This window comes from Falco naumanni, chromosome 1 (genome assembly GCF_017639655.2).
Source record: "Falco naumanni isolate bFalNau1 chromosome 1, bFalNau1.pat, whole genome shotgun sequence".
Classification (NCBI taxonomy): domain Eukaryota; kingdom Metazoa; phylum Chordata; class Aves; order Falconiformes; family Falconidae; genus Falco; species Falco naumanni.
The window spans coordinates 114,639,850-114,652,587 of NC_054054.1; the positions used below are offsets into that span (position 1 = coordinate 114,639,850).

Here is a 12,738-nt window from a genome sequence, read left to right on the forward strand (position 1 = left end):
ACTCACTTATTCTTCCATTAGGTTCATCCCCGGGAGGATTTTTACAAGCACCAGTTTTCAAACGTTTGACTGATTGTTTAATGCAAAATGACTTCAAAGTGATCTAATAATAACAGGAAACACTTGCATCCTATCTCAGCCTCCTACTTGCCTTGTCAACGTGTGGGTGCCAGTATTCATCATGTGTTGTTTTGGCTTCTGTGTTGTTTATTCTCGAGAAGAACGTTGGCTTAGTCAGGTACATAGAAGAAGAGCTGATACCAAAATCCTGAGCAATCCTCTGTTGAATTCTCCGCCTCACATCACTGCAAAGAACACAATACAACACGGCATGTTAAGTGACATACTTCTGCTTCTTCAGGACTCCCCTTCATTCACTGTTATTTCTTCTTTAGAGTTAAGCTGCTTCCTCAGCAAATAAACCATGAGGAACATATACCACACTTTCTTATTTTGCCTTAAATGAGAGATCTACTATATCAAAAGAGACACACCCTCAATGTTTTGCATCAGGGTTGGTTGTGGTTTTTTTTTAATTCTCAGAATATCAAAAAACCCCAACCTGTTTGTCCCCTGTGGCCCAGGTTTCAAAGTTTCTTTGTGTAAGCTGTCTGTTTCCTAAAAAAAATTCCCAGGCACATCTCACTGTTTATCAACTACTGAAAAGACTAAAGTCTTTCACATATATATTTTTAATCCAAAGCACATAACTAGAAAATTTTATCTTCATAAACAGTTGTCTCTGAAGAACCTCCAACTATTTTCACACTGATTTTTAAATGAAGCGATGAAGTCCCTGGCACCATGAAACTTGGGGTTCTCTGTCAACATACGTATTGGTATCACAGCCGGATTTTCCTTAAACATGAATACAAGATGTCTTTCCCAGCTATTTTCAAAGATTCAACCAAACTGTTTCTACCTTGGCTCTTCCTGTATTTCTTGGGAGACAGGAAGAAAATAATAGGATTTTCATTTTTGTTTTTAAGATTATGACAACAGAAGACTAATAATCACATGTGTTCCAATACAGAACTACTTATACAGCAGCATCCACCTTTCAGGCCAGGCAGCGCTGCGCACAGGGCCAGCTCAAACTGCCAGCCTGAGGTCAGGCAACAGCACTTCTGAAGAGAAGAGACTGGTAATTAATGAGGAATACCACTGGCAAACCCCACCAGTAAACACATACAGCTAGTATTTAACTCTGACGAAATTTACAAACCATCAAAGAACGCAATAACACGATGAGATTAAATGAAAACACTGTTGGTTGTTGGGGTTTTTTACAGTTCGTCTATGCTTAAAAGCTTTATATTGTTTTCTCCTAATTTTAACAAATTCTTACCTATTATAATTAGTCTTTTCTTCCTAAGTGCTTCAAAAGTAGCACAGAAAGAAGATACTCTGAGTAAACACACTTCTGAAAATTGCATTAGTGGTTCTGCATCTTTTCTGCGTCAGACATCTCTCCAGTAGTACTGAACTTCAGCGTAATTTTCAAAAAAGTTTTTTCCAGGTATTTCTCTAGGGAACTGAAACAGTGACTAAAAAGTGACAGAACTAAAAGCAGACCTACAGCGTTAGGCTGTAAAAGGGACCTCTTAAAAACTATTTCCACAAGTACTAAAAAAACTCCTAACAACTATTCATTCTGTTCACATCTTGTCCCTCACCAAAAATAAACACACACAGAGTAATTTCATTTTTAACTTGTCTCACTTTACATTTTTAGGGCTCTAAGGTTTAGGAGTCAATTCAAGCCGTTTTACGTGTGGAATATCAAAACCATCACATGAAGTTAGAGCTCAAATTTTCAGGTATTTACATATCTGCACAAACTAAGATTTCAAGTTGAGAGCTACACAATGGCACAGTTTGCAAAACTGACATCAGGAACGGATCTGCAGGTCCTTCCCTTCATGCCTGTGGGAGCCCGATCTTTCTGTTTGTTTTCTTTCCAAGAAGCAGGACTTCAGCAGAGGCTGCCTTCTGTTTCCCAAAAAGCATTAAATGTAATTACTCGTTTTACTTCACGAATTGAGGGCAGCTGGCACTCTGAACAACCCAACCCAAGAATTAACAGCCTAACCCCCAAGTACTAAACGAGCACACTCCCTTGCATCAGCCAGCTGGAACAGATCTCCTCTCAAGTAGTCAGGCCACAGTCTTGACATAACTTTAAATCTCCAGCAGCTGTCTCACGCTTTGAGCAGTACTGCTTCCTCTTCCAGGCTGATTCTTTTCCACTTTTAAAAGCTTTCTATTAAGATTTGCTGTCTACTGTTTATAAGGCTCCATTAAAGCTTCACTCCTATTCGAGACTTATGTGCAATACTGCGTGTTTTGCAAACCAAGCAGGAAACAAAGCTCTACTCAACTCTTCCCGACAGACAATACCAGCAACCAAAAGTCTACCTGCTTTGGACTGGCCAACAGGTTATCAAGAGAAAAGAAAACCAGACTTGACAGTTTAAGTATGTGGCAAAGACAAGCATCTTTTTCAGAAGATAAGGTTGTTTTGCTCTTTATAAATTAAGCAGGCAGGGGAGGCAGTGAATAGGAACAGCTGAAGTGACAGGAATAGAAGTGTGACATTTAGGTGCTACCTGGCCTCATGGAAGCAGCCACCTCCAGCTGACCCGCGTAGCTGGTTTCTGGGTGGGTAAGGACACCGCTGGCCTCTGATTTCCCCTGCGTGCTCTTGGCTTTCAGCATTACTTTCAATCACAGTGCCTTCACCTGCACGAGGCAGCAAGAGGTGCCAGCCTGTGCATTCCTGCCTTTTGCCTCCCTGCGAGCTGTCATCCTACAGATCCCAGTATCCCTCCAAACTCAATCAATCAAGGCAACCTTCGCATATGTAGCGGACTAACAGGAATTTTATGCACATAAATAATTTGCTGTTCAACAAAAACTGTAAACTATCAAAAAGCCCCACTGATATAATGGAACTTGGACTGAGCTTCAAAAACCAGGTGTTTACCCTTTGTACTTAATGGTATACAATTGTATAATGGTATAACAGTATATAATACAGACACACCATGATACCAGGTGTCCAGGGAGCAAGGTTACAGCAACAGCCTTCCTTCAAGAAAGGAGTCAACAGGCAAGCGAATACTGACCATTCAAATCGGAGCTCAATGATCAAGAGGGGTTAACTTGGCTGTAATTAAAAAAAAAAAAAGCGCAAAAGTAACTTTGCCTGATGTGCAGTCCACAAAGTCATAAAAGACTTAAGTCTCAGGGGGAGAGGACACTTAATCTCCTAGTTTGCCTTCAGTGGTCTCAAACATATTTGTAAGAACTGGGGAACAACCACATTATTTTTTTAGGGCCTAATCCAGCACATGCTGAAGTCAGTAGGAAGTTATCTATTAATGTCAATGAACTCCAAATCCAACATGGAAAAACCCAAGCAAAGTTTGGAAACTGGAAACAAGACCACTTTCCAGCAAGTTCTGCTCACAAGAAAAGCCCTTCGCAGGACGACCCTTCTGAAGAGAAGTGATAGGGACAGAAAGGACATATCCAAGACTGGATTTTTTTTTTTCTTCCCCAACATACACACATGACAAAAAATACATGTAATCTACATCACTGTGAATTGGGTATTCCCAAAGTTCAGGCTTGATTTTAGGAGGTACAACAGAAACCTATGTAACCTATGATGGAGCAGAGTGACCGGCCACCTCAGCCTCCCTGTTTCTTCACATCCTGTGGATGCTCTTAAATTTTTAAGTTTGAAATACTATCCTGATACATAGTGTCATCTGATACGCGTCCAACAAATGCCCAAGGAGTTTAACACAAACTATTCAACTGGAAAAACTGGGCCTGCAAATATGCAAACCAATTATTGCACTGTAATGCAGCATGAAAAAAAAACAATTAAAGAGAATCAACAACAGAAAAAGCCTTAGTCATGAATAAATTAGATTTCTACTGATGTTTGAATGAATAACCCCTGTGGCAAAGATTTGCTAGAACCAAGCTCCAAAGAACAATACATTTGAGCACAGAGATGTTTTTTCCTCGTTGAATATGTACCATACTGCTCAAAACCTACAGAAAGTCCATGAAATTCCCTATTGAGCCAGCACATTGACATCATTTCTACACATAGTGTTTCATACCTACTTTCTAATAATGCAGCATCAGTCAAATAAAATACATAGGCACTATAACCTAGAGAAGAAAATGGAAAATATGCAAGGGAAGACTTTCTCAACGCATGTGAATAACAACCAGGACTTCTCACTTTGTCACATGAAAGTGGCTGCAGTTCAAAGTCTAAGCAAGCCACATAAAATCTAAAAGAACTTAATGTTTACTGTAGGGGGTGATGGGGAATTATGGTGTAGAACACTGATCTTACTCACAAACACTGCATTGCACTATTGTAACTAATGACAAGGAGATCTTAGCTTGTAGCTCATGTAAACGTGTAAAAAGCATCCATTTACAAGTTTGGTGCCAAAGGCAAAGACATGTGCTGTGCGCTGCAGGAGGTGCATTTTGCAGGCGCTCCGCAATAATCTCTGCTGCCCTTTGTTCCACATAGTCACATTTACTCCACCACAGGAGTCATCAACAGGTTGACAAACTTGTCAGTGCAAACACGAACTCTGCTTCAATCTCCGTGAAGTATCTTTTGTCCCTCTCTGCAACAGCAAATTAAATGCTATACGTGGGAATCGAGCGTTTACCTGGCAGTCGGAGCAAAGGTATGACTTCCTTCAGAGGTCAAAGTGTTCCCTAGGATCCTGTAAAGCGTGTATCTGAACACACGCATCTGTATACTGCAGCTCATTCTGTGCCCAATGTATGCCAAATACAGCAAGTAGCTGTTTTCAAAACTAGTATAAGGTCACTTTTCAGCCTATAAAAACTCTTTTGTACAGCCTGCTTTCCACTGACTGGGCCATTTCAACATTTATCAATATCATGAGTTCAAGTTTTCCTTTCCATCCCTTCCCTGCTATTCCAGATGCAGCTTATATAGCCTATTGGTAAAATACTTAAGGACAAACACATTGTACTTGGTGTGTAAATCATGCGACAAGATAAGCCAAACTTCAGCTCAGAAAGTGCTATCGAGGAAGGAAGGAATGAGCCCAGAAACTCTAGCTATGTTGGATCTGGTGCAGTAAGAGCCGTATCACTCCCTCAGCCGCTTCTCATGCGCGCCCAGAAGCAGCAGGGGCCTCAGGCAGGAGCCTCCCCTCCCTTCCTGATCCTGGCCCACTCATTCTTCATACTTTTTCCTCCATGTCCCTATATATCAAGAACTGTTGGGAAAGCTCTGGTGTACTATAGCTACAAAGAAAATATTGCTTTATGCTGGAGAATGTAAGCATTCATTTTCCTAACCACGGCAACTATTCTCTCATTCAGACTGCTCAGGGTATGCCCTGGCTCTGGGCGGATGCACTACACAAAGCTCTGCTATGGCAGTAAATACACGAGTACACACCCAGCCACCAATATAAATAACAAATCAATCCCTCACAGAATGTGTCATCAGTCCTCGTACATTCACACTGAATCACTGGATAATACCAAAATGCACAAGCCAGACTTCAGGGATTTCTGTTCTGCCTTTCCCCGAAAGCACAGCCCTTCTACAGAAGCTGCTACTGAAATCTATTTTGCAGTGGGGTGATGAGGAAGAAAAAAAAAAAAAAAAAAAGCCAACAGCCAGAAGTCTAAGGAACACATAGCTTAAGAGAAAGGACGTTCATCACTAGATTGCAAAGTTACCAACTTAATGTATCAGCAGCAGCATAAAGGACTGAGTAGAAGAACTTTTCTGTGGCATTTTTAGTTTCTGTAAGATACAAGGTCTGCCAGACGAGCAAAAAAATGCACTGTTAGGAGTTGCTGCAAAGTGCGATCCAAGCACGGTGACAGGAACACTCAAAGCTTTGCAAAACTACTCAGCTTCCCCAGCCCACTTGTCAGCATCCCCACACTGCTCCCAGGGAAAAGCACTGAAGGCAGCAGAAGCAGGCAAAGCAATGCTCTTGCACAGCCAGAAAGTTTTAACAGAAATCACACGTGCAGAACAAATAAAAGGAAGAAACGACGTTATCAGCTCTTCCTCTACTCTGTGTCTCTACCTTAGTAAGTCAGAAGGTTTTTGGAATCAATCTTTGCTAGTGCCATTTTCTGCTGAAGTTGTAACCCTTAAACCAAGCGTCCAGATTTAAAGGTCTCTTCTGGATAGCGACGCATCTATTATGTGAAGCAAGAGGAACCACTGTACAGATGGTGGTTACAGGATCAGCTTAGAAACCATAACCAATTCCAAAGGAACATGATTTTGACAGTTTAGAAACCAGCCTCCTGTCTCACAAAGCCTATCAGATTTGTTATTGTTGCAATTAGCAATACTTAGACATTAATTACATTTAGTTATTTCTCTCAAGAGTGTATTTTTAAACTGACCTTGGTAGGTAAGTTAAAGTAATGAAGATAAATGCTCCCAAGAATAGCATAAAATCATTCATTAAGGACATAAGGTCCATGTTAAAGCACTGCCATTAATATGAAAAGAAGCATTTAATAATATATTTTGTATTAAATTTGTATCCAGCTAGACCAAAACATCCCCTATATTGGCATGAAATACCAATGGAATATTGATATTCCCTAGAAGCTGCCTCATCTCACAGTATAAGGATCAGAAATTCATTAAAACAGTTGAAAAAGTGAATGTTTCTGTTCATGTGAAATGAATATTCCTTAGTAAGACACTCCCTCCATACACTCGTGTTTTTTTCTCCAGATTCTTTAATCTAGAGAACGGAGGGCAAAACAAAGACTATTTTCAAAATATTCCCCACTATCTTGGTGAGGCAGAAACTATACCCTTTCTTTATACAGTCAAAATTCAACAACAATCAAGGCAGCATCTCATTTTTGTGATTTTCAGGGCAGAATTAAACACATTTTAAAGAATTTCATTTTATAGATGTGGGCAGTTATGCAAAAATATGTTTTTTGAACTATAACAAAGATGTTTTCAGTTATTGAAACAGCAAAAACTTATCCTTCTGAAAAGGGCACTGTAGTGTCACATTTATTTATTCCCTGGGTAAAGTGTGGCTCCATCACTATTTTTTCTGGTGGTTTTTTTGGTATACAAAGACAAGATTATCTAAAAAATAGTTGTTGATCCAAAATAAGCTTTAAGTAGTTAATATTTTAAGACAAGTAAGAGTTACTAAACTAATAAACCTATTTAGCTACTTAATACTACTTCCACCAGTAGAGGGAGGTCATATTCTTTCACAAAGGCAAGGAAAAAACCCAAGTTAAAATGTTCAAGCCAGGTACATTTTAAATTAGGAGAAAGCAACCGAAACACGTAACTAAGGATTTATTTTATCTAGTCAAAGAATGCTTGTTGCTGAACTTTGGCCCCACGCCTTCAGATATACGGAACCGTTACGTTTGTTGTGTTCGCGAAATATATGAGCAGGTCTACAGGAAAGATAAAAGCATCAGATGGTGAAGCTATGACACTACAGCGTCATCTCATACTCTGACTTCTTAGGGGGAAAGTATGCTCTGCTTCTCTAGCCAAAACATGAGCAATGTGAAGTCCTTCCACTTCCTGCTTTACCATTTTTAACGTTTTGCTACTCCTCACCCAAAGAACCCAAGTCCCTAATGTAACAATAGCACAGGAGTGTGTTAGATGACGAAGACAACATCTCTTGGACAGCCCACGTGAAATAGCAGTTAATGCTGAAGGATTTTACAACCCAGCTGTAACGTTCCAGCAAACAACCACAGAACTCAGATGAAGCAGTTTTCCCTGCCTGCAGGGCTGGCAGCAGCCCCTTATGCAGAACGGGAGGTGTGTGGCGCTGCCATCACTCTGGTTATGTTTACAGTGTCAATACTGCCCTGACGTTGGTAACGCAGCTAAGTTCAAAGCAGCAGATATTATTTATCAGGTAGTCACCAAAAGGTCCTTTTACTTATTTTCCTCAAGGCATCTTACTTCTCACAGAAATTGCTGTTTTGAGCCACAAATTCAATTGTAAATCTGAATCCAAAGGACAATCCCCTCCCAACCTGCACTCTACAAAAAAAAAAAATTAAAGTTATGTGGTTGATTCAGCAGTCATTGAAAGTCTTTACCGATATAATGCAAAATCCTCTTCTGTGAAGATGTCTTGAACTTTGTCCCCAAAGTACCTGAAAAATTAAACAACAGTCTAAAAGAGAAGTCACTGAATCAGACTGCCTGACTAACACTAAGATGCATTCTCACTCCCACCTGTGCTTTGCCTACAATCAAAAAATGAAAACACAAACACACAGAAATCCCACAAATGCTTTTGAGCATGGTATTTCAAAAGCATTGCTAGAAGAGTCAGTGTTAAAAGATTAACAGATGAGATGGAGCAACCGATAACAGAATTCCCCAGGCATTAAAAAAAGTCCCCTCCCATGTCATGAAATAAACACTTGGATTCAGGTTTTTAAGAGTTCAGACTACTTGATTTCTTCCACCACTGACAAACTAACTGTGAAAATATACTATTATTTACTGGTGCAATAAGAACTCTGAAAATAAAGGTAATGGTAGCTTTCAGAGCACCCAGTTCCACAAAAGATTGGTTTTCATGTCACAAAAGTTCTTCTAATGGTCATGGAAACTGTGGTGAATCTAACGACCTTCTACAGCCCACAGGGCTTGAGACACTTGAAGAGGCAACGAGCACTGCACGGGGGGGATAACAAGGAGGCAGCAAGCCACAGCCCCATTTTACCTGTACAGATTAACAAAATGCTTCCCCAGTGAAAGAGCTCCGGAGTGCAAGTCCAAAATTGATGCCTGGGAAAGGAAACAAAAAAAGTAGGAAAAATGAGCATGAAAAGGTTTTATCATTATTTAACTATGACCTTTAATAACTGTCCCAAGTTGGCTCTCCCTTTCCACAGCCTCCCAAGTAAAAATACTAGTTTCTAGCATTTAGGTTCACAATACTAATGCTTACTTTACAACGACAAACCTCCCCCAGTTTGCTGTATAGATACACGAAATACTAAGGTACTATGAAAAAAGCATAGGACTACTGTTCCTGAGGTTCAGATCCGACATACAGAATTGCCGTTCTCCCACCATGGGCTGGGGGTAAGTCACTGTGTTCCTGGATCCCTCCCTGAAGTCATTTCCCTTCCACACAAAGATGACTAATTTTCCAGTATTTGTGAAGGGCTCAAATAGCAGCACTAATATTTATCTTGCTCAACATTTGTTATTAAAACTTCTCTTTCACCATGAGTTTCTGTGTACTTCTCATATTTAATACAGACATAAAAGTCTGTCTAAAAGAACAATTATAATTCTAAGGCTTACTAGAGCCAAACTTTCTTCTCCCTTTCTAAACCACTGTAGAAGAAAACCAAAGAGTGAAAAGTTTTTACATATGAAAATTCAATCCATTTCTTCATCTGATTCAAGCCAAACACTTCTGCTGAGCTCCAGACCAAGCTAAAAAGATTAGTATTCACGTTTGCCAGGATAAAGAGCTACCTCTCAGGACTCTTAAATTATTTCTCTAAATTAAATAAAGTACACTTTTGTATGCCCCTTGCTGTCCACAAAATACATGATTGTTTTGCATCATTTAAACTGTTTTTAAAAATACGACTACTTAAGAGCAGTCTTATTTTTCTGTACTGGAAATATCAAGTAGCAACAGTTAATTAACCTGACCAGCACCGAATTAATGCCATCTCTGATATAAAAACACTCCTCTTGGAATTTGGCACTTCTTGACGCACCACATACCATTGACATTATTCTAACAAAATCCAAACCGTAATAATGCCACTAGGTGAGCTGCCTGGAAAGAATGATAACTTCCACCTTAGCAGCAACAAGAATTTCTGGCCATGGTTGGAACAGTACTGTTTGAAGCCACTTTGAATCTTCATCCAAAAGCAGACAGACTGGTGAGGAAGCATCAGCCCACAGGTATGTCAGAGCTGCAATGCCAGGCGGCAGCTCAGCTTTGGTTCACATCTAGCCTCAAAGCACTCCTCTCCCTCATCCTCTGGGGCACGTTGGAGGAAGATATCCATGACAGTCTCTCAGCAAAAGACAATTACTGCAGGCTCAATCGCTCTGAGCTTCGGAGCTGAAGCAGGGGAACCCCACTAAAATCTCCTTTTAAAAGGGATAGCAACAACTTTCTTTTAATAAACCTACCCAAATAGTTTGATTTGCCCCTGTAAAAATATGTAAGGTAACAAAGCTATTCAAGTGGACATGGCATGAGCATTTCAGATCTTCCCTTCCCACAGTTCTCCAAAAGCTTCAGAGGACTGTTACGGAAACAAGTACTCCCACAGTCATGCAAGAGCCGTTCTTGTAATAAGCTTTTTACTCAAGCTTCAGAAGCAAAATATTTTCATTTATTCGTTTCTGGTTCTGTACAATAACCTATGCTACAGCTAGAAGGAGTAAAACTGCTCCTGTGTAGCTTCAAAAATATGCCTGAAATCATGCCAAAGTAGATTATAAGGAGAAGTAGCAGGGCACATCTGAAAAGATTAATTTATTTTAAAAACAAATTGCCTTTCAGTGTGCTTTCCGAACACACACGTTTCTTCTCACTTTTCAAGCTCCAGACGATTAGAGTTGGGAAGATCCAAAATAACCAAATGAATCAGTAAAAGACACCCCCAAGAACTGTAGGTATTCGTAGCTGAAAAAACAATAGCTACAAGAAAAGCCAGATGAAGACTGAAAAGGGAATCTGAAAAAGAAAGAATATTCTTCAGGGTTGTTTCAGACAGGGGAAATGAACTGAATGCCAGATGTAGACAGGGACTTGATTAAGCATGAGCATGGAGCTATTTATTTAACAGCTACCTTGGAAAGAAACTGAAATACATTTCTTTTGGCCTCTGCCATTTCAGAGCATTAAATATTTTCAGCATCATTTCCTACACTGAGAAGAATACCCTGGTGGAAGCCTGTAACAACACCGTTACTTCAAGTTCAGCTATCTGATGAAGGGTCAGCCTGCAATTCAGGCCAGTGTTCCCAGGCTGAAAGCTCTACAAAATGTATCTAAAGATGGCAGGAACACTGCAAACACACGTACCCACACGCCTATTTCCGAGAAACTGTTCCACAGAGCTTCCCTAATATCCTGGTTTACAGAACTTCCATACAAAGGAAACTGAACCGCCTCTAAAAAAGAAAAACGCACAAGATATGTTCTTTTGGACCTTCAGTGTTGTTAGTCCCATACTCTCCACGCTCTCACTGCTAAAAGGATTCAAACAGAACATGCAAGTAACCACCACATCTCAGCATACGGCAAAAAAGATCAATCTCCCCACCTTGCAAAGCACGACAGGCCCTGCCTTTGATCCTCACGGAAAGGGACTGCCAACCCACGGAACACACACGCACTTGCACAGCAGCTCCTCCACCCCTTAAAAGCTTTAAGCGATGCTTTTAAAGAAAAGAGCAGACACACTGCCCAAAAGAAAAAACTGCAAGAACTTGCTTCTACTTGTCTCCAGAGGAGCTGGTAGCGCTCAGCCCCTTCCCCCTCCTGCTGTGGGAAGGCTCACACCCTCCGGCTGAGGAGAGCGACGAGCAACGGAGATTCTACATGGCCACCAACCCCTGGGCAGCATCAAAGCTGCCGTCCCTGCAGGCAGCCTCAGAGGCGCCCAACCCACCACCACCCTTAAATATTCCCTGCTTGAACCTTGAGATTAGGCAAACAAAGGTTATGTTCTTAGGGTAACGCCTCTCACAGGTTAGGCTGATTAATCATGAGACACAAGTGTAACCAATCTAGCATATACATCATTCAGATTGCTGGAGGTACAGGTTATTACCGGGGAAATTAAATGCAATATTTGGCTACGGAGTCCAGTACAAGTCCACACTGGATACAGATTAGACGCAGCCAGGTCCTCTCCAGCTTCATGGAGTCACGGCTCGATAACCGTACCAACACTCGGCCGTAGGGAAAGTGAGAGACACTGCCAAGTCTGCCTTTCGCTCCTCACAAGGATGTGTTTCCTAAGTGCTATCAGGAGGCTAATTAGGAAGCCAAAAAGCTACACGGCTGTAGCAGAGGTATGAAATAGGACAGGCGTTACGCAGAGACTTAAAACTTCTCCCTGGAAAACACAGCCGCCAGCATTTTGAGGACTTCAGAGTTGGGTTGGGAGGGCTGAAAGCAGAGTAAGGAGGGGTACAGCCCGCAGAACCCCTGTTCCAGGCACGGCTCAGTGGGCCCACGGCAGAAACCCTTGTCGGGCATCACAGCTACGCGGGTTGTTTGCTTTTCCCAGTGATTAAGAAATTTAATTTTCCCCTCAAAAGGGAGGTCTAGGTGACTTCCAGTTTTTTTGCAATGCAGGAAACAGACCGCAGCTGACTGGCTGCACCCAGGGATTTCTTTTCTGGGGCTTCTAAATAAATGCCAATATAGCCGATAATAAATGAGTTGTTTCATTTACACTAGAGAGATGTTATGACAACAGCACCTACAAAGACGTGAAGGAATGAGTCATGACCAAAGAAGTAACGCAAAAAGGTAGTGAGTAAGAAAACATTAGCTAGGGAAGAAATTGTCATTATCTTTATAAAATGAAGAAAAAAAAAACTCAGCTGAGGCAAACAGCAAGAGAACTAATGCAGTTCGTATTCTGTGAGTAAGGAACAGAGTATAAAACTAT

The 12,738-nt window shown here is 40.9% G+C and overlaps 1 protein-coding gene across 5 annotated transcripts in view; it reads right to left on the reverse strand.

Annotated features, from left to right (window-relative positions):
- OGFOD3 (2-oxoglutarate and iron dependent oxygenase domain containing 3) overlaps window positions 1–12,738 on the reverse strand; it is a 44,882-nt gene that overhangs the window by 20,485 nt on the left and 11,659 nt on the right. For 2 of the 5 annotated variants that reach the window (XM_040579870.1, XM_040579889.1), the window contains 4 exons: window positions 11,139–11,227; window positions 8,793–8,857; window positions 8,158–8,214; window positions 152–305 (listed from right to left, as the gene is read on the reverse strand). In XM_040579870.1, coding sequence (XP_040435804.1) covers window positions 152–305; window positions 8,158–8,214; window positions 8,793–8,857; window positions 11,139–11,227 — 365 coding nt within the window. The remainder of the gene's footprint in view (window positions 1–151; window positions 306–8,157; window positions 8,215–8,792; window positions 8,858–11,138; window positions 11,228–12,738) is intronic. The other 3 variants (XM_040579880.1, XM_040579899.1, XM_040579909.1) reach the window with 2 other exon arrangements.